This window comes from Miniopterus natalensis, chromosome 1 (genome assembly GCF_054644295.1).
Source record: "Miniopterus natalensis isolate mMinNat1 chromosome 1, mMinNat1.hap1, whole genome shotgun sequence".
Classification (NCBI taxonomy): Eukaryota; Metazoa; Chordata; class Mammalia; order Chiroptera; family Miniopteridae; genus Miniopterus; species Miniopterus natalensis.
In genome coordinates this window covers 119,491,677-119,518,545 of record NC_142081.1, presented here as the reverse complement: position 1 = coordinate 119,518,545, position 26,869 = coordinate 119,491,677, and the positions used below count along the sequence as shown (strand labels likewise).

Below are 26,869 nucleotides of genomic sequence, written 5' to 3'. Positions count from 1 at the left end.
CGCTGATAGAGGAAAGGTTACCCTGGGGCGAGGGCCTTGTTTTCCCAGCTTTGCCTTTTGCTAGGCACCCAGGGCTTTCCTCCCTGGTGACTTTCTGTACCTGGCCTATCGTCCTTGCTCTGCTCATGTCTGCCTGTCTACCACAAAATCGTCCAAGGTTATCAAAATTCTACAAAATGCCAAAACCTTCAGGTATCTCAAACTTTTTTTTAATCAATAACTTTTTCAAATTTCTTTTACCAAAATTGGTTAAAACTTGTATTAGTGTTTCTTTTTTCTAAAAGGTTCAAAGGTATTTCAGAGGCACAGAAAACCTAATTCTTACTAGGTTTAATAACTGTTTTGCAGTAGGCAACAATCCTCTTATTTAAAAGAAAATGAAATCAAGTTGCATTAGCAATGTTCATGGAAATGAGAAAACAAGAATAAATTGCATCAAAATATTAAATATTTAAAATTCTAGAATATTAATGTTCTTTTTAAGGAGGATTTATAATTTATGAATAGAAATCCTGAGGGTGGTATTGTCTTTTTCTGCTTACAGAAAACATCTGTTTTTTTCAAGCAATTAAGTTCTCTATGGGGAAACTGATATGCTGGTTAGTTCAATGTTAGATGCTCAGCTTAAAATCCACGCATTTCCTTCTCTCCTTTTTGCTGCAAAGAAGACAAAGGACTCCTACCCTTACTCCTCTAAATTCTTTGCTGTGCTTTTATCTCATTTCAACTCACTGCCAGAATCTTTAATGCATAGATTCATAAAAATGAAATGAAGAATTGGCATTTCTACGAATAAACAGATCCCCTGTATAAAATTAGCTCTGCAAAAACAGCAGGCAAAGAAATGAAAATAAAGACTCTAGAGAACTGAAGTTCATTTGCTAATTTTTAACTCAGTTCACTATGGTTATGGGTCCATTGTCAAATAGTGATCTTCATCTTCTTTTCCTGTCCAGAAAACAATCTTTTAATTCCATGAAACATCCTACAGGAATTGAAGGCAATTCAGTACATTTCAGATTTATGAAATGTGATGTGATTAAAGAAATAATTACTAAAGAGAAAGGATTCAGTTTTGTTGTTATTTTTAAGGCCATTAATTGTTTAAACTTCTATACAGAATTTACTAAGTTATTATTTGACTTCCTAGGGACCTAAGTAAGAGCATGATTTTACCTCTAATAGTGAAACCTTTATCTCTGGCTTCAAACTTCCTGTTGGTCAAACTGATCATAAGGGCAACTCTTGCGAGTGAAGGGGGTTCTAATATATGGTGACAGGAGAAGATATGACTTTGGGTGGTGGGCACACAGTACAATATACAGATCTTGTAATATAGAAACCTATACCAGAAACCTATATGTTCATATTAACCATTGTCACCCCAATAAATTTAATTTAAAAAGGGGCAACTCTTCATTTCTGGCAAGTATCATTCTCAATTTAATGATGACCTTGAAAGGACAGAAAGGCTAATAACACGTAAGAATATGGGTTCTCGAGGCACATAGCCTGCATTGAAAATGGGATTCCACCAATTACTGACTGGACAACAGTAGGCAAGAGTGCTGGTTATAAATTTAGTGTGGCTCAGCTCCCAATGTACCCTTCTTTGCCCTGCTTTGAGATACTGGAGTTGGACTCTATAAACATTTCTTTTTTGACTAGCTCACACATCAGGCTTTACAGTACAGTTCACTATGGTTATGGGTCCATTGTCAAATAGTGATCTTCATCTTCTTTTCCTGTCTAGAGAACAATCTTTTAATTCCATGAAACATCCTACAGGAATTGAAGGCAATTCAGTACATTTCAAATGAGTACACAGGATGAGTACCTCAAGGCATAATAGAAGAAGGAAGTTATTTTTTGATCCAAGGTACATTTTTCCCCCTGCCAGAAATGTAAAGAGACCCTTCAGGGAGTTTTTCAGGCATCCTAGTGGATAACTTCTCCCTTGGCCCATCAGCTGTGAACCAAATCTAGCCCACAGCATCCCAGCAGACTTCCCCACATTGCATGGTTCCCAGTCATACCTTCTCTAACAAAGTCTAAATCCCAGTGTTGGGGTGTAAGTAGGGTGGACTTATCCAAATGTATTCTTTCCTTGGATTCACCATCTCAGTCCCAGATGTAAAAGCTGCTCCCACATTTCTTCCCCCTTTCCTCTTTATTGTTCTCTTTTATCTTTTTTGTAGTTAACTACTTTTTACTACATGATAATTCTTTACATTAAATCTTCACTGTTCAAATTTCTCATATGGTTTCTGTCTCTTGAATGGACATTAACTGATAAAAAAAAAAAAGTCTGTAAAAAGGATAGTAATAGTGTGTACTTCTTAGATTTGTTTTGATTATTAAAAACGTTTATATAGATAAAATTTCTATACCATGTATATTTGGTAACAGTCTTGATGTATGTCAGAGACAGGCTTAGAACTATTAACCCCTGGCTGACCTGTCAACAGATGACTTTTCTGACATTGCAAGACAACCAGAAAACATTTTAAGAAATTCCTGCTGAGAAATCGTTTACCTTCCATGAATACAATTCTCCAATTCCTTAGAGTTAAGATAGCACTTTGTTTACACTTTTGTTGTAGTTATAATTATAAAGAGACACTATTAAACACTGCTAAAGTCTTTCTTAATAAACTAAATTTCTTGAGGGAAATGATCACACTTTATTTTTAAATTAATCTTTTAGTCCAGAGTAAACACTCAATAAAAGCATGATTCCCTTGCCAATGGATCAAAACACATCGATGGCCTTAACTTTTCTCATCATTCTTATCTATGTCTCTCCAATTCTGTGCTCCATCATGCCTCATGAATATGGCCATGCCCCCCATTTTCTTGACTAAAAACTACCTTTTCATTTCAGGTATGGGGATCAATAAAATGTGATATTCCTATAACCTTCTCTCTTATCTGACCTCAGTATCTTCAATAGCAGTTATATAAATACTTTTGCAAAAGCTTATCCACAAACACCCCCCTAATTTTCCAGGGATAGTAGGATAACTTTAGATAAGTATCGGTATAATGCAGAAAGAATGGATACAAGGCTTTAAAAAGGAGAAACTTAAAAGAGATCCTCAAAGATTTAAAAATATATAGAACTGGCCATGAGCTATAGTTTTAAGACCAATTTATTTATTGATGGACTATAGTCTGAAAGACTATACTTAAGTATAGTCTGAAAGAACATACTTAAACATCATGTAGTCCTCTGCATTACATAGTACTGGAGTGGCAACTGTTTAGACTAAGAGGAAGCATTCTTATCACACAAAAAGAGCCTAATAAAGGAATATTTATAATTGACTCTTGTTCTTATCTTTTGAATTCTTTCTTGCATTTATTTCAAATTTTATATTCCAACACAGCAAAACTGAAAGTAAGGGGTCTTCATTCGTTGCTATTGCTTTAAAGATAATCAGGTCTGCTTTCAACTGCAAGTCATTTTAGTTGTGAGAGGTCTCGGTTCTGTCCTCATTAAACGTCTACCCCCCACCTGACTAGTGTGCACTTTATATTCAGAGAGTGAACGTGTACACATGAATCTTAGCCAAGTGACTCCTGGAATGATGAAAAGTCACTAAAAGTGACTAAAGCGCCGACTCACCACAATTGGCTTCATCTGCTCCGTTTGGGCGGTCAGATGTAAAATCACAGACCTTGCTGGATGAAATACAGCCTGCATCCTCACATGGCACAAATCCACCTTTAAAATTAAGAGATGAAGAAGGTAAAACAACCTCTTCTCCTTCAACGGGTAAACAGAATACATAATTGTTTCGTGAACACTAGTTTTTAAATATGCTTACGATAAAGAAGCTGTATAAAAGGCCAAATCAAAGTACAATTGCTATTTCCATCATGTGTCTGGTGCTTCCAATGTAAACATAAGGCTAATTCTAAGAATTGCTCCAAAGGGTTGTAGCCATTTGCAATGCTGACTGAAGCTTTCAAAGGCTTTAATTAAAATACAGGGTCGAGGCAAATCTCTGGCCATTCTGCCCCACAAATATAATATAACACAATCCAGTACCAGTGGGACTTGGCATCTTTTTTAACTCCCCTTCCAGTCCTGTCCCTAAACTTCTGGTAGTAATACTAAATTCCATACAGGAGTTCCTATAATTATTTATTGAAAAAAATTGCAAAAACAGTAAGAAAGTTTTTCTTTCTTTGTGTAAAACCATTGGCCTTTTAGGAATAACTCATATAATTTTGGTCTAATTAGAATTATGCTTTAACCAACTGAGCTGGTATTTGGATTGAGGCACACATGAGTGAGTTTTGAGTTCATTTACAAAAAGAATTCTCTGTAAGTGAGATCAAATCCTTTGAGACTTCTGGTGAGGTTAACTTTAGTGATAATTTTAAAAGTTCAGCCACACTTTTGCCTCCAATTCATTTCCTTCAATGCCAACTTTAATGCCTTTCTACTAATCCACACAGAGCTTAGAAAGGTTTATTATAAGCCCAGGACACACATTCTGAGTAATTACATGTTAACACAATATGAACTTAATACATAGAATTATACAATCTCTCCAATGAAAGATGTATTTAGTAGAGATCTTTCAACTAAAAGTTCTCAAATCCAGGTCTCAGTTCAGGTCTCAGTTGTTTCTCCTATGTCATCCTTGTTTAGTACATTAATGTCCTATAAGAATGCAAGTTTCTTACTTACTATGTTGTTTGAGGAAACATAACTTCAGAATATATGATGTGCCTGATTTCCACATGCAAATATTTTTCATGTATACAGATAAAGAAAAATGAAGTGTGGCAATATTCAGGGAACATTTTTCATACTGTCTTTATTAATTGAGACCCAGGAGTAGGAGTGGCCAGAGGGAAACATCAATCAGTATTAGAATGACAAAGCAACTGCGGGCAGGATATATGCTGTTTCAACGCACTTTCAGGACTTAAATAATGGTTAGACATTCAAAAATGCCTATTTGACTTTCAAAAATGCCTATTGACTATTTGAAATCCATTTTTATGATGATCTTTCCTTAATTTAAACACTCAATAAAGTATTTAGTCAAAGAATTAGCCAAACTCCATCTATTATGTAAAATATGTTTTGCATTTAAACAGAGAATTTTAGGGTCAAGATTTAACTTTTTGCCTAGCCTTGAGTCACTTTTCCAAACACAATAATTTTTTTAAGATCCTAGGTGACTCTGAAACATGAATTTCATTATATATTCATTTGAAGTGCCAAACAAGATTAAAATAGAAATTAATTTTTATAGAAATGCTTTAACCCTTTGAGATCGTATTAAATTTGGACATGGGTGTCATACTGGTCGGAATTAATTTCCATTAAAAGAGCAGTGATACATAACACGCAAGATTATGAAGGATAAACAAGATTTATGAACTGATACATGAATGAATAGAGTTAAGATTCGTAGGGTTCCTTGCTGTGGTGGCTGAGAGCAGACATACTACTGGAACGGTAAAAAAGCTTTGGTGGCTGAGAGTAGACAAACGACCGCAAAGGTTTAAACACATAAAATAATTAAAATTCTTTCATAATTTTAAAAATTAAAATATCTGTATGTGACAACTTTAGCCACAAATTTAGAATATTATTGGAAGACAGACTAAGGTCTAGACTGTGACATATCATATTTTTGCCTTTTTAAAAATATATATGCTATATAACATTAAAAGACTTCTGCACAACAAAAAAAGCCATCAATAAAACAAGCAACCAACTGAAAAGGACAAGATATTTGCAAACAATACCTTCAATAAGGGGCTAATATCCAAAATATATAAAGAACTCATACACTCAACAACAACAAAATTCCAAACTGTCCAATTAAAAATGGGCAGAAGATCGAAAACAGACACTTTTCCGAAGACATACGCATGGCCAACAGAGATATGAAAGGATGCTCAGCTTCACCAGCTATAAAGCAAATGCAAATCAAAACCACAAGGAGATACCCCTCATACCTATTAGTGTAGCTATTATCAATAAGACAAGAAATAACAACTGTTGGAAATGATGTGGAGAAAAGGGAACTCTCATGTGCTGCTGGTGGGAATGTAAATTGGTACAGCCACTATGAAAAACAGAATGGAGGTTCCTCAAAAAATTAATAATAGAACTACCATATGACTCATCAATCCCACTGCTGGGTATCTACCCAAAAAGTTGGAAAACATTTATTCTTAAAGATAGATCTACCCCTATATTCATTGCAGCATTTTTCACAATAGCCAAGACAGGGAAACAACCTAAGTGTCATTCAGTGAATGATGGGATAAAGAAGATGTGGTACATATAGACAATGGAATACTACTCAGCCACGACAAAGGATGAAACACTGCCACTTGTGCCAATATGGATGGATCTTGAGTCAGATGGAGGACAAGAACCATATGATTTCACTCATATGTGGGATATAAAACAGAAAGCAACAAATGAACACATAAAACAAATAAACAAACAAAAAACTTACAGACACAGACAACAGTATGGTGGTTACCAGAGGGGAAGGAAGGTCGGAGGAGTTTAAAAAGAGTAAAGTGGATCAAATATGTGGAGATGGAAGAAGACTAGACTTTGGGGGGGTGAACACACAGTGCAATATACAGATGATATATGATAGAATTATACACTTGAAACTTAGATAATGCTATTATATAATCAATGTCACCCCAATGAATTTAATTTAAAAAAATAGCCTGGTTGGTTTGGCTCAGTGGTTGAGCATCGACGCAGTAACCAAGAGGTCACCAGTTGGATTCCAGGTCAGGGCTCATGCCCAGGTTGCAGGCTTGATCCCCAGCAGGGTGCCTGCAGGAGGCAGCCGATTGATGTTGATGTTTCTCTCTCATGGATGTTTCCATCTCTCTCTCCCTCTCCCTTCTTCTCTCTCTAAAGTCAATAAAAACATTTAAAAAAAAAAAAAGATTTAAGAAATAAAAATAAATAGCTCTTGCACGTGGCTCAGTTGGTTGAGCATCATCCATGCACCAAAAGGTTGCGGGTTCAAATTCCCATCCAGACACACACCCAGATTGTGGGCTCCATCCCCGGTAGGGAGATGTGGGAGGCAACTGAATTCAAGGACATTTGATTTAACCACATCCAGTATTAGGTATTAGTGAGTTATATGATTGAAGGACTCTAATGTATTTTCTATTTTGATGTCAAGAAGAACGAATTATTTCAAAGTTTAAAATTGCAATGACCAGAAGAAGAAACTTACCTTTGTTTACTGTGCTGGTACTTGGAAGTGACGTATATGAAATTTCACATCCCTGTGATATACTGATGTCATCTAGAGCAATGGTAGCATTTGATGATAAAACAGTAGCTTCTAAAATTAACTATAATTATAGAAAAACAAATTATTAAAAATACATCATAAAAGTAAATGTCTTTGTGTAGAGAGAAGCTCATTTGCATCTGTCACATCTCCCAATCTAATTTTACAAAATTGTTTTGACCGGAACATTCAAATTATAATTTTATAGTCATAACTGTTTTGGTACCATCTTATGTAACCTTGTTACTTTAGGTAACCTTGTTTCAATTAAAAGTTGTAACATTCATCAGTACTGAAGGGTTGTCTTCCCATTGGAGCCATTAAGAGTCATATGCATTTAAAATGAGCTCTTTGGGGTAATCAACTGTGTGGTTTACAACTCAATTTCATTGAGATATGAATCCCTTTGTAATGGGTCCATTGGAAACAATTATTCATTTTCATATCAGAATATTTACATACTTATTGTATTATGTATACATATACATAATTTACTTAGTGAGGTAAAGCACACAATCTGTAACCCTATACAATGGTTGGTAATATTCATATGCTAAAGCACTCAGAGGCATCTATTTAAGTTTAATTTATTCTAACACTCTGAATAATGACTGATATAATTTCTTTTCATCTTGTTAATCACTCACTTTATTATGTTGTTATTCTACCATCTTAATAAAAAAAAATGAAAGAAAGAAATTATGTCTGGAGTCTTAAGGAAACACAGTGGGACCATCAGTCAAGGACATAGCTAATAGGTGTGTCTCCCTCTTATCAGGGAGGGTCTCTGATCTCAAAGATCTTACCATTTACTTCATATGATACATTAACAACTAAACTACCCCAGAAGTGCTATACCAGAGATGTGTATGATTTACTAGGAGAGTCTAAGAAAAGTACTTCATTATTTCTGTGCCAAGAATGTGAGGCAGAAGTTGAAAAAGATTTGGTACAGAAGTAGTACGTTAAGCCTCAGTTATAATTGCTGCCTAATATTTTATTACATTGAGCAACTAATAACATTACAAGCAAAAGCAGGGACACGTGAATATGTATGGTATATTTGGAAAACTCTGGGTGTTATAGGATTCTGGGGTTCAAGACTCTACCCCCAAATATGACAACTTGGAGTACTGGATATTTCAACCTGAAGGAACTGGAGAAATGTCCTGTGCTGGCTTGAGGCAGATCATAATAGGTGCCCTCCCTATACCTGAAAGAAAGAAAGGAGTATCCTTCTCTCTGAAGGCAATAGGACACAGAGGAGAATCTGAATGAACAGGCCTTGTTGAATGTCCCCTAGATTACTACACTTCCCTCATACTCCTTGCCCTATTATATTCATGGAAACTCACATAAAAATACTCAGGGTTAACTGTTTCATTATTGGGTCTTCATGTCCTTATGAAGGCTCATGTGTTACGTAAAACTTTCATTAAACAATTTTGCATGCTTTTCCCCAGTTACTCTGCTTTGTCAATTTAATTTTCAGACCAGGTCATATCTGAAGAGGTCTAAGGGTTAAAGAAAACTTTTTCCTCCTGTACATAGGAGAATGGGCTTTTAAGAGAACAAAAAATTAATTGAGTAATTAATGGAAAGGACTGATTGCAGAAATTGGTGCAGCCTAATTGAAGAGCAAGTCAATGGCATCAATTTAAAGAAAAATAGCACAGACTACAAAAATTAAGCCTACTTTTCAGCCTTTACACTGGAGAGACACTCATAGGCAGACACATGAAGGTCTGGGCAGGAATGTCTATTTCAATGCTGGTTTTGATAATAAATGAATAGAACTCAAACGTGAGTCAATAAATAACTGGTGATATAAACCATGGATTATTATGCCAGTTAAATATAATATCTATCTCTATGTGATAATAAAGAAAGACCTTCAATATGTGTTTCTGAGAAAGAGATTAAATTACAGAAAAAAAGTTAGAGTATGATACTGAGGCAAGATAGTAAGAAGTTAGAAAAATTCCTTGGCAAGGAGAATGGAAAAACTGAGTCAGATGGCTGACTCAAACTGGCCCCATCCAGCATCTGACTCACCTGCGGCCTTCTCCCTTGCAGAACCACTGCTTAAAGCATTAAGCACTCAGGGCAATAAGGTTCTGATCAGCATCAAATAATCTTAGGAACAAGGTCTCCTGTCTATTGACCACAGAGACAGAGTTTTTGTCAAACTAGAGATAACATCTAGGCCTCAGTTGTGTTTCAGCTCCAGGCCCAGAAAAGCAGCAGAACCAGATGAATCAGTGCCACGGTTGACGCCACGGTTGACATCAGGACCAGATGCAATGACTAGTGACCCCCTACCCTACTGCCAGCCAATCAGTAGAGACCACAACCCTGAAAGAACACACCTGGAAATCCGATGAATATTCTATTGATATCCTCCCCTGAGAACTCCCCTAAAATTCCTGCCTTCAGAAAACAGATAAAAACCCTTAAAGCCAAGGACCCTGTTCTCTCTCTCTTCTCTTTCATTCTCTCCCATGCCTGTGCCTTTCCCCTCTTCTTTCCTAAGGTGCATGTCTTTGCTTTCTTTCCCCAGGGGCCCTTATTTTGCCTTGGTAACTTGTTTCCTAAGTCCACGCAGCCCAGTTGGCTCACTTCTTCTACTTCTTTGACTTTCTTTCTAAACAGCCAAGGCAACCATGCCTAGGCTCACCTCTTCCTCACATTTCCAAAAGACCAAGGCAGCTCCGCCTAGGCTCACCCCTATTGATACAGTATTTCTTCTTCTAGGGTAAGCCCTTCCTTTGTTTCACTATCCCCAGCTTTAATAAACATACTCTCAAAATCACCTGGACTTATATTGTGTAATCTTTCCTGCACAGTCAGGAACTAAGAGCCCATATTGCCGGTAACAATACTATTAAGCTAAAAATATATAATGGCTTAGGTTTCTAGATATATTTGGAACATACATCATATTACACAAATAGAAAGGATCTAGAAGTAAAAATAAACTAGTGTCTATAGTTACCTCAAGATAAAGACTATGATAGGAGGTGATAGTGGTCAGGAGTAACTATTGTTTTATTTATAATTTTTGATACTTTATATTAACATGTGTATAATTTTAATAATTTTAATAATTCTGATTAGAACTGGTTTCTTATACAGTCTTGGCCAACAGAAATTTGGCCTTCACGCAAGAGGTACAAAATAATAACAGGTTTTAAAAAAGGATTTTAAATAACAAAATACAGGCATTGTAATTGTGAAATACTTTATGCTTAACACCATTAAGTTATTATAATTTATTTTGGAAAGATTTAATTTTGAAAGAATTTTCTTTTTATTTGTTATCATAATACATTCTGGTTGAAGACAATTAAAACGTAGATGCTTAATTCTTCAGACTCATTAGATAAGCATTTGTTGATGACCATATTTGAAGGCCTGCACTACTCAAAGAAAAGCTGGAGGAAATGCAGGATGGTCGGGCAGACCTCTGTTCTCTTACAGAGGTACCTGATCCTGTTCTTTGAATGGAGTGAGTGGGCCCTAGGATGAGTTGAAGTGGAACTATGGGGTAGGTCTTTAAAATATGGTTATATCATTTTGCCTGAAGGGAACCACTAGACTCTTTTAGATAGTCATGTTAAAATGTAATCATAAAACAACTTCCAAAACAAATAAAAATGGTATTAAGTCATCTACACCTTTTCTTGTTAACTTCTAAATAATTAAATTTAGGACTATGAAATAAAAAATTATAATCTAAGGCAGCTTCTCCTCTGATTTCAAAATCATCTTGCCTATTCCTATTTCTTATTGCTTATTTTAACCAAATAGATATTTTGATTTGTAAGCCTAGGCAACTCCCTTTGGGAAAGATAGTATCAATTAATAATCAGTAAGCAAGAAGGAAGTTGCTCAGAGAGATGTTGCAACCATGGATGAAAGAAGGTTGAAAACCTCATTTCGTAAGATTTTTAAGGCCATTTAAAAACTTTAAACTTCAAATTATATGTAGATGTCTTTCCCTTTTTAAACTATTTCTCAGTTGAAATTTGTTTTAATTAATTATATTACTCCCTGAAAGAACAAAATCATTTCTTGTTTTTGCTTTCAGGAACCACAACTTGTAAATGCTGTTTGTAATCAAGTGATTACTTTTTACACCTGCAAAACGAAGGGAGCTTTTCCAGAAAAATACTAAATCTAAATATTTAGATTTTGGTTCTTTGGTATCTTGTTTTAAAAAAGAATAACAAGGACAATAAATATAAATCTAAGAGGCAAAGAAGAAAGTAGAAAGATATTAAGAGGAAAAATGGGAATATAGTAACTTTTGAATGATAGTGGTATGAATAATAAGAGCAAGAGCTAACTTTTCTTTAGAGCTGACTACAAACCAGGCATGTTCACTTGTTTTAATGCTGTGAAGATAGTGCTATTTTTCTCTTCCTTTTAAAGCAATGGAAACAGAAGCTTAAGAGAGTTGAAGTAATTGATTGGAGGTCAGGGATCTGGTAAGAAAAATATGTTACCTGAGCCACTTAATGATTATGCTATATTGCATCACTATAATGAAATAAGGAGATAATCTGTCTTCAGCAGATACTGCAGAACAAAAAACGACCTGGCAAAACAGATTTAATGAATCCCTAGATTAAGAAGGCTAAGGACATAGCAACTTTACAGAGGCCAGTTCAGCTTTCTCTTCTGTATTATAAATCTTACTGGATCTTCAAATAGTGTCAGGAAATTGTTATTGATTTATATCATTGACTGATAAAGAGTGAGCATGGTATCAATCATTGTAGAAAATTTCACAGAAGGGTCATTGTAAAATAAAATCTAAAATAGGACACAGTTATATTTTAATAGGAAACTCAAAGAAAACAGATCAACTGGAAATCAATGGACAGTAACTCAGATAAAGTGCCACCTTTAGATATTAAAACTAAGAACAGCAGTTAGGGGAGAAATTGTAAGTTAAATGAATATGTTTGTGTAAAAAGCTGAACACATCAGGTAAACAGGCTAAGTTAAAACAGATTGGAAAGAATACTATTAACTATTTGATTTACATTCTTCCTGTAAAAACTGTACAAGAAATGGAGAGAATATTGAACAGATGTTAATTTGCTGTTCCTACAGAATGAACAGTAAACCTAATCCTGCTCCTGCAGGAACCATGAAAGCCCTACCTGACTAGGGTGCTTATTTCCTAAGGAAATCAAAGGAGTTTGTTCTCTGTTGTGATGTCTACATGAGACGTCAAAAGGACCAGAGCGAATTAGAATTTCACGGCTACGAGGGAATACAGAAGGTCATAGAGCCCGATGCCTTTCTCCTTTCCAATATTTGGATTGGGCTGGATTATGATGTATAAATATGTTCAGAGTTTAGTCACACTGAACTGATGGCCAGGCAATGACTAAGGTCACCCTTAAACAATTCAGTCCACTAAATTTAAAGTACCCAAGAAGACTGTTTCCAAGAAGATAAACTTGAAATAGTTAAATATTTAGAAGCTACATTAACTATTTGTAGGTATAATATCTTTTCCATGTGTTGTTGATAAAAGAATGAAGTAGAGCCTAGCTAGAATCCTCATGTATACTTCCATATTTTTCAAATATACGCTTAGAGAAATCAGATTAAAACCAACATAATATTAGCATTTCTTTTTCCTGCTGAGGATTAGAAATGGTTATAAAAAGAGGTACACAGAGGACAAAGCTGCATCTTAACAGGTAAACAAACATTAACATTATAAGCAAACAAAATGTTTACATTAGTTAATTCTGAGGTGTGAGTACATGGGTATTTGCCTCACTCTGTGTTTTCTATTTGTTTGATATATTTAATGATATATATGTTATTTTGTATTAAATAATACTGTATGTATATATGTGTGTGACTGCATATTTGTGTAATTTGTGTTTATGTCTGTGTATGTGTTTGTGTATCAAATCTCGACTGATTCACACCAGAATGTTAACACAGGCCCAGGATACCTTATCTAAAGTCTTTGGGGAAAGCTGGGTTTTGAAATTTGAATAGTTCAGAATTGAGACCATTAATCTAAAACATATGGCATGTATCACATGATTTCCTCAGGAAGCTTAAAGGCAACGCTGCAAGGCAAACCCATCACTGAATGAACTGCCTCAATACTTCCCTTGGTTCAGGTCAGGTTAAGTGTTGCCTCTAAATTCATTTTTCACGTGCTTAACTGCTTTCCAAATTTTAATTTTCCAAGTTGCTGATTAGAGATTGTGGTCCTGTAATGGGCTTCTTAATGGTGAAATCTGATGCAATTTTTCTTGTTTTTCCTTTTACTCACCTGTTGTCTCTAAAATTAACTTTTCTTATAGCCAAGTAAGAGGGTAAAGAAGGAACAGACAAAACCCTTTCCTTCTCAGGGATGAATTCAACATGGCTGAGGTTTAGCAAGAACCAGGACCATTCACTCCCTTCGAAGGGCATCCCAGTTAAGCTGAGGGTGATCGGTGATGAATGGGAGCCCCCAAATGGGGAGAGAGTAGCCGACACGTGGTGTTGGGCCCCCATGGAGGGAAATAAAAGGAGAGAGGAGAGTAAGGCTGCTTTAGAAAGCATCACAAGATTTTATAATCTCTTGCTGCCAAATTATAAAATCCTACCACAGCACTGGTGAACCTACAAACTAGTTAATATTCCCCAGATAATAAAGTGTCTCAATTTGCACTGCAAAGCAGAGCAAAAGAAAAACTAAAATCCCAAAGAAATATTAAAGAGAAGGAAACTACACAATGCTGAAAGTCCTCAATAATAGCGATAGGTTAATGATGCCTCCAGGCTTCGCAGGAACGGCATGTGTCTCAACTCATAATATTCCTCAACTCGTACTAACAGGACATTCTGGCTTTTGTTTTGTTTATTATTAAGACTTTTAGAGCAGTTTAGGTTCACTGAAGAACTGAGGGGAAGGTATAGAGTTTTCCACATGCCCCCTGCCCCCACTCATGCGTGGTCTCCCCCATTACTATCGCCCCCCCCAGAGTGGGGCCTTTGTCACAACTGATAAACTTACAGTTACATATAATCACACAAACTCCATGGTTTACATTACAGGTAATTCTTACTGTTGTACGTTTTATGGGTTTGAACCAATGCATATATGACCCGCATCTATCATTATACTATCAGAATGTTTTCTCTGTCCTAAAAACCCTCTTTTCATTGCTTGTCTCCACCTGCCTTCCCCAACCCGACAACCACTGATCTTTTTATTGTCTTCATAGTTTTTCCTTTCCCAGGTTGTCATATATTTGGAATCATACAGGATGTAGCCTTTTCGCATTGGCTTCTTTTGCTTAGTAATATCCATTTTAGGGTTCCTCCATGTGAATCATGACTCCATAGCTCATTTGTACTTAACGTTAAATAATATTTCATTGTCTGGATGTAGCACAGTTTATTTATCCGTTCACCTATTCAAAGGCATCTTGGTTGCTTCCACCTTTTGACAATTATGAATAAAGCTGCTATAAACATTTATGTGAAGGTTTTTTGTGTGTAGAAAAGAACATTCTGTTCTCTTCCTGATGTCAATTAATAATAGGCTCTGAAAGATTATAATGGTTTCATTATAACTCAAAGCAAACCTAATTTTAAAAGCTTATATGGAATATAAATAAATGAGGCAAGATTTCAAATTGTCCTGATTTTGTTTGCCCTGTCACATGTAATGGACATGGACATGAAAATGATTCCATGACCTGCCTTTATAAAATGTTTTCCAATTTAGAGTTAAATAATTCATGGTGTTTTCATCCATTAAATATGGGAGTGGAATCATGTATGTGTGTATATACACACACACACACACACACACACATATATATTCATTGAGAATCAAGGGAGTTTGAAGACTTTCATAGAGTGAAGAAGCCTCTAACCATTGAGCCTAGAGTTCTAGCCAATAGGAGAGTCTTTCTCAAAATAAAGAGCACTAACATTTATTGAGTGTCTGTATTTCCAGACATTGTCCAGGTAATAACCACAGCAACAATAATAGCTAACTTGGTCTGTTTACTCGATGCGAGATTTCTCCCTTGTGCGTGACATGTGTAAGTCACTTAATCCTCACAGAACGGTAATGGAGATAATACTAACTGGAGTCTGTGCTGTTTCCTATCCCTCCTGCTCCCACGGGCAGGGACTTCCCTGAAGTGGCACTGCTGTCACCCACCCTTTACTTTTCCCCTGGGAGGAGGAAGATTTAAATGATTGGTGATGTTAAAAGAATCAGCTGGGTGTTCTCAGCTCATCCTCTTTGTCTCTCATTCATGCCCCCTTCTGTGAGCCAAACTGTCTGCAGGAGGCATGCACTCTGAAATTATCCCTGGTTAATGGCAAAAAGGTGCCCCCCAAAGTGTGAGTCCTGTATTTCCCTGGCAGAGTCGGTTGTTCTCTGGGTGAATCTGTTCATTCTGAGGTGATTATTTTAAACATATGGCTGCAGATCCTAAAGTCATCTTCTCTAAAATATTCTGCTCTCTATCTTTATCTATATTTATCTCAATTGGTTCAAAAATGAGGAACAGATGAGGTATGTTATTTATCAGGGACCCCTAACACCCTAACAATGACCTTCACACACACACACACATTTACAGAGGAAGAAAAGCAGAGGGATTAAGCAACATCCTTATGATCTTACACCTGGATTTGAACCAGAGCCCATTTCACAGCCACCATTGTAGCAACTTTCTCTTTAATACCCAGAGTCACCTAAAGTATTGTTTTGACCACCACTGTGGTTTCACAGACTGGGAAATTTGAAGCTCAAAGATGTAACATGCATAGTCACTTAGCAAACAATGAGCTGAGCAGATGTCAGCACTCAGGCCACCAGACTCCAAAGGCACTCCATTCTCCACTGTAGTCTACCTAGTTTCTAAATCTAGTTTCAAAAATAACTCATTGCAAACATCATCCAGAAGGGAGCCATGTTCAGGAGGTGGAAGTTGGGGCACTCATTTGATAAGCTACAGTTGCCTTATTTTATTACTAACCAAGAAAATGACATCAAAGTTTGATAAAAATCCTCAATATCATGGGCTGCAGAAAATAAGGCAATAGAATTAAAACGTGAGTGCAGCCCAAGTAAGGTATTTTTCACTCTCTCAAATAATCTACCATCCACACTTAAAACAACAATTTCCTAATAAATTACTCTAATCTGTGCCATCCTATTAAATTCTTAACTCCACTTTTGCTATGCTTCTAGATAATTCTTGAGTACTTAGTTAAGATAACCTCTCTACTCATCCCTGATTGGCTTGCTTTATTGATGTCAAAAGGATGTATGTGTTAATTGTTGTCTGAGAAGATTAGCATTAAATAGGTATCTTCTACTGAGTTTTACTGATTTCTTATGTGCTTACCTGAAAAGGCAAACTAGATTCTCCAGCCTTTGCATAAAGATTGATTTTTGCTTGTCTCCACTGAGATTTGGAGATTCCAATTAGATCACCTTGCTTTTGCAAATTTCCATCCAGCGATGTTCTTGTAAAAACTGAGAGATGTGAATGCTGAGACAACTGATACCAAAACTGCACCTGTTGAAAAATATTTTTGAATATTCCATTTAACTGGCTCAAGTAGCTTTTCCATAATTAAAAATATCCCAAACTAATTTGGTGTTAAATATAATCTTCTCCGGGGGAAATATAATTCTCTTTTCTTGTGTAAAGCTCAGAAAATAGTAAGTAGTCCTTTGCCAGACTTTGTATTCTCTACTTAAGAAAAAGCTCAAAGCCCTGGCCAGTGTGGCTCAGTACTTAGAGCGTTGGCCCTCCCAATGAAAGGTCTCTGGTTCCATTCCCAATCAAGGTCACATACCTGGGTTGTAGGTCAAATCCCTGATCTCCAACTTCAATCAGGGTGCGTGGGAGGCAACCAATGGATGTGTCTCACATCTTTCTCTCTCTTTCTCCCTCTCTCTCTCCCCCTCCCTCCCTTTCATTCTCTCTAAAAATGAATGAAAAAAATATCGTTAGGTGAGGGTGAACAAAAAAGCAAAACAAAACAAAAGGCTCAAGGCGGCTTTACCAACTAGTGTATTTAATGCACACCGTGGAGCTGTCTAAAGAAATGGGGCACCGGCACACTACCAATCCTACCAAACAAGTTTGAGGGCACACATTTGCACACAGCATCATGGAAGTTTCCCAGGAGCCTTCCCTATTGCTCTTATAAATCTGGGGGGGCACACTTTCTTCTCAAAGTTACAAAACCAAGTATTCATTCTCCTTAGGAAACTATAATTAATATTCATCATTAATCCCTTCTCTGTTGTAACATTATCAAAGAATTTGGGAGCTCATATGATGCTACTCATTAATAATTTAATCCAAGTAAGATATTGTTTTTTTGGCAGCTAAGGGGCCCGGTCATTTTTCTTCCTACTCATCATCAAAGACGACATAATCTAAACGTTTGACCGGTAAACCATGTAGTGAAGAAAATAGAGGGAGAGGATTATTTTAGGTGCTATCAGTAGCTATAACATAGAATTCATCAAAGTTATTTATTCAGCCAATATTTACTGACAATTTAATAAGTACTGGGCACTGTGGGAGGCAAAAATTAATTCCCTCAATGGTTGGATAATCCACGCTATAAAATATGTCAACTAAACCCCATAAAAACAGTCTCAGACACACAGCAGTCTTTTTTTTTCTTTTGCATTATGACATAGAAAGTCTTAAGGCTGCATTTTTCAAGGAGAAACAGAACATTCAGAGATGAGGCCCCACAGAAACAAAATCCTTCTCTTTGGATTCAAAGTGATTCCATTTTAATTTAATTATCTTTTAAATTCTTGCTTTTTTCCTCTATCACTGTGCTTTTATTTTGTTACATAAGCAGATATTCATGCATATATATATAAGATACCTGTTTATTTCACTGTTGGTACCAATTTTAGTGGAGATGAAAGATGATAAAATTTCATTAAATTCTCTTTTTAAAAAATGTTCATTATAAAATATCAAGCATTTTCTGTTCTAATGTAGTTCACATTTTTCCCCCAATGTATACTGACACTACCTGATCATTTAAACTCATCTTAGATTTTACTCCCAGGTTCACATAAACTCAGACCTTGACAGGTAGGCAGATATATAAAGTCAAGTGGAAATGTTTAATTAAATTCTATGGAAAGCAAGGATTTATGTTCCTCACTTACAATTAAATTTCAGATCCCTGCTGTAATTTCAGCATGTTCCAAGCTTGTAAATATGCACAACAGAGTTTTTAAACCTGTTGTACAAGAGATGTGCATGCCCCATCAGAATTTCAAGCTGTCAGACTGCCACTCAGTACATCGCCAGTGTGAAGTTATTTTAATAGTGTATCAAGAGTAGGAAGCAACAGTATCCACATTCAATAGGATAAGGGCTTAGAACTTATATTTAATTTATTATTTTAACATAATTGGCACTGTTGAAACTTAAGGAGCATTCTTGAATTTATTATAGACCAAGAAAAACTTCTATAGCCTTTTTGCATTTAAAATTGGTAAGGGTAAAAGCATGGAACAAAAGTTTTAATGCAGCTGTGGTGTCAGACAGGCACTCATCCAGCGTGCAAGGTTTTCAATGCAGCTGTGGTGTCAGACAGGCACTCATCCAGCGTGCAAGGTTTTTAATGCAGCTGTGGTGTCAGATAGGCACTCATCCAGCGTGCAAGGTTTGTGGCTCTCAATCTAATGCACACCAGGAGTAGCACATCAAGACATGAATTCAGAATCATGACGATGCCTGTTGTGAGTTCCTCACAGAACCTATAATGGCAGCTTGCATTCAGTTAATAAGAATGGAAAAGAAGAAGGCAGGGATGGGTGGACTATTCCCATCAGTGTTTAAGTAAATATGTATAAACTTAGGGTGGGAGGGAGAGAGAGAAGAAGAGGGGGAGAGAGAGAAGAGAGAAACTGCTCTGTGTCAGAAAATGTACAAGGCATTAGATGTCCTTACAGACCTCAGAGTTTTATGGGGGAGAGTGGAAGGAAAAGGAATGAATAAGTATAATGCATGTAATGACTAAGGTAGAAAAATAGTGTGGCTATTTACATACAAATTAATTAGCATTAAACAAAATTTTAAAATCCTTTCCTTAGTTATACTCATCAGATTTTAAGTGCTCAGTAGCTGTATGCAGCTAGTGGCTCCCATACTGGGAGTAGCAGAGGAAAATTTCCATCAACACAGAAAGTTCTAAACAGAGCTGCAAAGCATGTAAAATTACATCAATCATTTAACATTTATTTACTGCTTATCATTGTTAAAGGTGATTATTTTCTTGATTCCTGCCTGATTCAGTAAGGAGCAGTTAAATACAACATTCACATTAAAGGCTTGGTTTTATTTCTCTTGGGTTTTCACGAAGGCAAGTTTTACATATAGTGTGACTGCAAAACATGAATCACTGTATTCAAGAGTTTCCTGTAGTTAAAAACGTCGCAACAAAGCAGTTCCTTTAATTGCAAATTGGAGAGAAAAAAATAAAGCTCAAATGATGTTGTCGTCTTTCATTGTATTCTCTGATTTTATATTATCTATATGTTTAAAAATATCAAATCATCAATTTTACCTCAAAATGAAAGGGCATCTTATCATCAGGTGACTTATCTACTAGTTAGGAGGACAGGTGACTAACTAAGCTGGAGAGCTGATGATCTCAGGGGAGCCACTTGCTCTTTGGTTCACTAAGGTGCCCTGTGATGTTCCCCGGAGGAGTGGTCAGTTCTACAAAGGAGTAACTGGGCTCTCGGATACTTAATTCTGTGAAGGATATCAGGGCATTATTTAGAAGTTCAAAATGATGTCTTCCTTATTTCTATGTTTTCTGTATCATTTGCCTTTGGTCTGTCTCCAATTGAAACTCTGCTCTTCAAATTTTCTGCTTCTTTCCCCAGCTTTCCTGTGGTCTTTGTTCCTGCTGCTTCCCTATCTCAGAGCTGCGTGTCTTCTCTTCTCGCCCTTTCTCAGTTCTATTCCATTGGTCAGCCACCTCTGCCATCTCTCCCTTAAATTGGGCCCTCTCTGGTATTGCTACACCTGCTATATCTTCAAGATCTAGAATAATAAAAACAGCAATTTTAAAAAGTAAAAAAAAAGGAAAGGAGAGGAGGGGAGGGGAGGGGGAGGGGAGGGGAGGGAAAGGGAGGGAAGAGGGGAAGGGAAGGGAAGGGAAGGGAAGGGAAGGGAAGGGAAGGGAAGGGAAGGGAAGGGAAGGGAAGGGAAGGGAAGGGAAGGGAAGGGAAGGGAAGGGAAGGGAAGGGAAGGGAAGGGGGAAGGGGGAAGGGAAGGGGGAAGGGGGAAGGGAAGGGGGAAGGGGGAAGGGAAGGGGGAAGGGGGAAGGGAAGGGGGAAGGGGGAAGGGAAGGGGGAAGGGGGAAGGGAAGGGGGAAGGGGGAAGGGAAGGGGGAAGGGGGAAGGGAAGGGGGAAGGGGGAAGGGGGAAGGGAAGGGGGAAGGGAAGGGGGAAGGGAAGGGGGAAGGGGGAAGGGAAGGGAGAAGGGAAGGGAAGGGAAGGGGAGGGGGAAGGGAAGGGGAGGGGGAGGGGGGAGGGGGAGGGGGAGGGGGAGGGGGAAGGGGGAAGGGGGAAGGGGAGGGGGAAGGGGAGGGGAGGGGAGGGGAGGGGAGGGGAGGGGAGGGGAGGGGAGGGGAGGGGGGAGGGGAGGGAAGGGAAGAGGGAAGGGGGAAAAGGGAAGAAGTTAGCTCCTCAAAACTCATCTGGCAATAAGTCCATACTGAGAAGAGAGATTATTTATCACACACAACTCACTGTGACCACAGAGAGTTTTATGACTCCTAGTCACCATTATGTTTTTGCCTGTATAGTCCTCCCCTGAACAAGCTTAAATGGAAGTTTGGAATCCTCAGTAAAGCCTAACCTGTTTTTCTCATTTACTGATAATCTCCATGTGTTTTGCTCACATACAAATAGAGAGAATACCTGCTCGATGCTTCCCCCATAACTGTTGATTCCTCTTGAGTGCATCGCATACTCTAATATCTATCCTTGTATTAAACAAAACAAGCACGGAACAAACTGTGATTGTACCATTTCAAGCTCCACTCAATAATCACTTTTTTCCTTAATTTGTCTTTGATGTGAGTTCATCACTCTACTTGAGGAACATTATAAGACATGGCCTTTTGAAACTCATTGAGAGAGTCATTATAAGTGGGTTATTAACCCTGAACTGCTGTCAGGATGTCTCACTGAACTCTACTTTAGGGCGAGCATGTGGTTAGGTTGGCCTGTTGTTTTCCCAGCATTGAGGACTGTGATCAGGGCAGAGTAGGTAAGCACTACATTTGTATTGAATCAGATAAAAAATGTTTATTTTGGTATTGTGAGAGCTCAGGGGAGAAGTCTCTGAACTATTTTTGTTTTGTTTTTTCTTTTTACATTCTATAGTCTGAACTCAGCAATGACTCATGTGTCTTCTCTGCACTGGCTGCTGAAAAACTTAGATGCTACTGTGTAGTCCAGCCTGACTGACTTTGTTTTGGAGCCAACCCATCCTTGCTTCATATATGTTTGCCCTGATATCTTCATTCACTGTCTTCATTTAGGAATTTTTTTAAATATACAAAATGTATATGAAGCAGAAGCTTTATGTTACCAATCTTCCTGTATTTAATTGTGAAATCCTAAAAGTGAGATATTATGTCTTTTGTACAGTAATCAAATATGATAAGTCATAAAATATTAATTCACATAAATCCCCTTCATTTGATATTTCCTAGTTAACTGAAAAGAGTAACAGCATTTCAATACCAATAAGAAATAGTGGCTTCTGGCTCCCACACGTTGTCCCATCTCCTAGCTATTAGAGAGAAAAACGCCCAGTTTACACCAGTGACTAAAGGAAGGTTTGACTTTTAAATTAAAATCCACCTCTTGAACAAGAATAAACTAAAAACAAGTGAGCATGTTGATGCCATGTGTTGTACATTGTACATAAAGTACAATGTAATAACACAAAATTTCAAGTCTGTTGTTAGAAACGGACACCCAAAAGAAAGCTTCATGTTCTTTGAAAGTCCTTCAAAAAATACGCTCTTCACTGTGTTAGCCTGACATGATTATGTAAATAAAAAGATCATCTAATGTTACAAAATGAAGGCTTTGATCAGAAAAAGTGCCCGGTTATCTCGCTGCTCACTTTCTCATGGTATAAGGCAAAACATTTCCTAATCCATGAAGACAACTATAGTCAATGTGTTCCAATTAGAAAGATCAGCTGGATTTTCTGATTACTCAAGAAGATAAGAATTTGGTTTGTTCCCTTGTTCTGTAACTTTTATGAAAGAATCAAACATTGCCACAAACATAAAAAACAGTAATATTATATTCTTAGAACACTCCTTTAAGAGATAACATTAGCTATGTGTATCTTAGATTATAAATAACATCCTCTAGCAGTCTAATACTACTTCTTAAGCTGGAAAATATTATAAAGTAATCCAAATATTCTTCCCTCTAACTCAAAGATTACTAAGATCAAAGCAGATGCAGACAAAATGTAAAAAAACAAATACTCCTTCTGGCAGTCTACAACGGGTTCTTGAAGCACTCTAATTTTTCCAAAAGTAAAGGCAAACATTAATTCAGTGTCTGAGGCCTTGGGAGGCTGAGGACTTGGTTCTGAGAGATAAACTGTCAAGCATCTAAACTGGCCACTGCTTTCACTGAGTCCTCACCTAAAAACTTCCCACCGCTAAGCTTCAAATTTAAGTAACAGTAGAGAAAATGTCCTCAAGTGGAAACAATCGTAAAATGAAACACAACCCCAGTGACCAAAATGAATGGGTATCAGCAGGCAACAACGGGAAATGCAGATTATCTTTAAAAAGAAAACGAAAAACAAAACCTGATTTCTCACTGAGTCTCAGAAATTTCTAATAAAGCTCTTAAGGTTTGTGTTCAAATTTTTGTAAAAGAGATAGAATTAATACATTCTATATTTTTGTATCCAGTGTCTCTAATGTAATTAACAATAGGGATCAAATTACTTTGGTACATGACCTTGAAAGCACAAGGAAAATCTCCAGGAGTTCTCAAACAAAATAAAACAAAACAAAACAAAGAAAGAGAGAAACAACTGTATTTATCAGAGTTTTAATTAAAATAAAGCAAAGGTGGGAGAGTGTGGAGTGCATCTGAGCAAAGTGGAAGTCAAGTCCAGTCAGTTGTTTTAACCCTAATTCCCACAGAGGAATAGGCCAGGGGGGCGGGGGGGGCAAAACCAAAAAAAGGAGATAAAAGGAGGAAGAACACCTATTAAGAGTTCTGAGTACTCTCAGACTCCTCTCAAGCGGAAAACATAATTATATTTATACCTCTAAATTATATGTAATTAATTTATTTATTAGAAAAGTGCTGTAACCTGTATTTACAAGTGATGAATTTAGTGTGTGGTGGTACTGATCTCTTCATTATTTTTTGATAACTAAAGAAAAAAAATTGAGCTGAAATCCTAAGGGCTCTAAAGCCATGGCCAAAATCCCAAAAGGAACTAAAACAAGACAAGCTGAACAGAAACATCTAAGTTAGTTTTCAGTTTTATAGAAAGGAAAAGAAATAATGTTTAGCGAACACCTATTTTGTGCCAAATACTTTGCCAGGTGATTTATTTAATCACATTTTAATCTTCACAACAGTGTGGAGAAGGTTTGCTAATACGAATGTTTGCAGTGTAGACCCTGAGTCTCAAAGAAAGCACTGAACCTGTGGGAGAACTGAGATTCAAAAAGTGACGTGATCTCGCTTATACATGGAATCTAAAGAACTTAAACTGATGAACAGAACAGATTCAATGACATGGAAGCATAGATGAGACTGACGAATGTCAGAGGGATGGAGGAGGGGGGCGGTGGAGGGAGAGAGAGTAACCAAAGAACTTATGTGCATATATGCACAACCCAGGGACACGGACAATGGTGGGGAGAGGGACTGGGGAGGGGGAAGGAATGGGGTGGAACGGGTCATTGGGGAGAAAAAGGGACATCTGTAATATTTTAAACAAAAATAAAATTTAAAAAAAAGAAAAAGCAACAGAGACTGGCTGGAGTGGCTCAGCGGGCTGAGCGTGGTCCTGTGCACCGAAAGGTTGCCAGTTTGATTCCCAGTCAGGACACATCCCTGGGGTGCAGGTTCAATCCCCAGTCGGGGCATGTATGGAAGGCAACTGATCGCTATTTCTCTCTTTCTCTTTTTCTTTCTATCTCTCTGTCTCTCTCTGTGTGTCTCTCCTTTCCTCTCTCTAAGCATGTCCTCATGTGAGAATTAAAAAAAAAAAAAGTGGCAAAGCTGAGATTTGTACCAGGTCAGTCTGACTCCAAATCTCAGCTTTTTTCTTTATTGTGCATTTGAAATGAATTGAGAGTATCCTAATCCCTTGGTCTGTGTTGATCTGGCACCAGGAGGACTAATTGAAAAATAAAATTTCAGAAAATTTTCTGCACATATTCATCCTTTCATCTTTCTCTCAACAAGAATTTACTTAACTGAATTTATTTTACTCAAGTAACATTATTGGTCAAAATAAAAAGCAGTTTTCACAACATGTATCCACAGCTTTTAGATTATTGAAAGAATTATGTGAAAGAATATAAAATGATAGAAATATTCCTTAATACCTCCCAGAAGCACCCCCAAAAAAGAATGGTGTGAATTATATGTCGCAAGTGGTCTTTTGGAAGGACATGACATTGCATGCCAAAATCACTCATCTAGCTCTCTCGATTCATCATGAAAACAGTGGTAAAACATAGCAGACATTTACTAGCATGAACAGCCCAAGCCTAACAGTTTACAACCAGAGAATGGTCAATGGAAATTCCAATAGTAAATTACCTGACATGGGTTAGAGGCAGTAAGTGATTTTGTAAGAACAGGACTTCCAAGCTTGGCCACTCCAGGCAATTGATGTGCTCGAAAATAAATAAAGGATCCTACAAAAACAAACATAAAGTCATATAGATACAGGTTCTACTCTTGTACATTTAGCTGTTCCTTGCCCTCGTATCTTATCCTGGCACACATTCAAGTGTCAATTAAATAAAGAAAATTATATTTTTTACCAATTTACCATTAAGCTCTGTAGATAACCAAAAACACTCTCAGATGGATAACATTAAACACCTAAAATAAAATCCAATTGATTAAAAACAAGCTCTTGAACTAATCCTCTAAACAAATATTTTATTGGCTTAACTCACGTCATAAAGTGTGAAATCAAATTAAATGAAGCTTCTAAGCTTACAATTAGATACTCAATATGCCCTTAAGAAATTTCCATGAGAGCTTTATTTTTAAGTTTTTTCACAAAGTACTGAAGGAAAGGAGCCTGTGGGATGAGTTTGGTTTCTCCTGGGGCTTATGTGTTTGACACTGTAGTCTGTGCTAGTGGGGATGAAAGCTTAATTAAAGATCTAATCTGAACGTTAACAAAATAACTGCTTTTAGATTTTAACTACAGTGGATGTGCTCATGGCAAGTGTTCAGGGGGATAACATCTCTTAGCAGCTCAAAAGATCACACATCTGAACTGCTGTCGGGGGGAGCTGTCATTGAATACTGAAAATTTACAAGGAAGGCTATGCCCCGACCATGTCAAGGTCTGATCCTGCCCTTTGATAATCACAAAATGAAGGGTAACTTGGAAAGCCAACCATTTTTACTAGAAAATATCGCATTCAGAAGGTGATTTTTCTAGATACAAATCAATGCTGACTGCACAGAAATGAAAGGATTTCAGTATTAAAATGTATTAGTTTATAGATACCTCCACATGTATAACAAAATAACCATGGTTGCAAGTCAGCAATGTCGTCTTGGAGTGAGGAAAAATAGAACCTGGTTTCTATGGTGTTTAAATCTCAAAGCTAACTGGGAAAGGTGAAGACTACTCTTCCCAAATTCCAACCCAATACTAAAGGAAGCGGTGCATTTTGTAGCTCATTAAATTCTCTACGTTTCACCTATAAAAGAATAGGGTGGGAAAAGATAATATTAAAAAAGTATTCCAAATTTAAAATCCTCAAGTTCAAGTAAAAGGCCATTAAAAATTTTCAAAAGTCTAATCAAAATACTAAAAAATAACAAATATTCAAAGATCTTACTCCTTTAGACATTTAAAACAATATATGCAATTTCAAACAAACACTTAATAAAGAATGGAGCATAAAAACACAAAAAACTCCAAGATCCAAAGATGAAAAGGGTTTGAATAAATCGGTTAATAAAAAAAATCTACTAGAAATGTACAACCCCAAGACAAAGTTTTATTTAATTTTTAAAGAACAAGTATTTTCAACATTATTTAAGGGATCTCAGTCTTAGAAAAATAAGGAGAGCCCACTGACTCATTTTAGGATGCATGCAGACATCTTTAAGAAAGGAAGAAAACAGAAGAATTAAAAAAAACGATCAAGCAATATCATTCATGATCAGAGATGTAAAAGTCTAATAAAAATGTTATCAATTACATTTGAAATCTTTATCAAATATTTATATGACCCTG

General features: G+C 36.8%; 1 protein-coding gene across 1 annotated transcript in view; it reads right to left on the bottom strand.

Annotated features, from left to right (window-relative positions):
- MALRD1 (MAM and LDL receptor class A domain containing 1) overlaps positions 1-26,869 on the bottom strand; it is a 543,727-nt gene that overhangs the window by 429,372 nt on the left and 87,486 nt on the right. Inside the window, 4 exon segments of the mRNA XM_087815868.1 lie at positions 3,629-3,727; positions 7,251-7,371; positions 16,712-16,885; positions 25,201-25,298. Of these exon segments, the coding sequence (XP_087671994.1) occupies positions 3,629-3,727; positions 7,251-7,371; positions 16,712-16,885; positions 25,201-25,298 (492 nt within the window).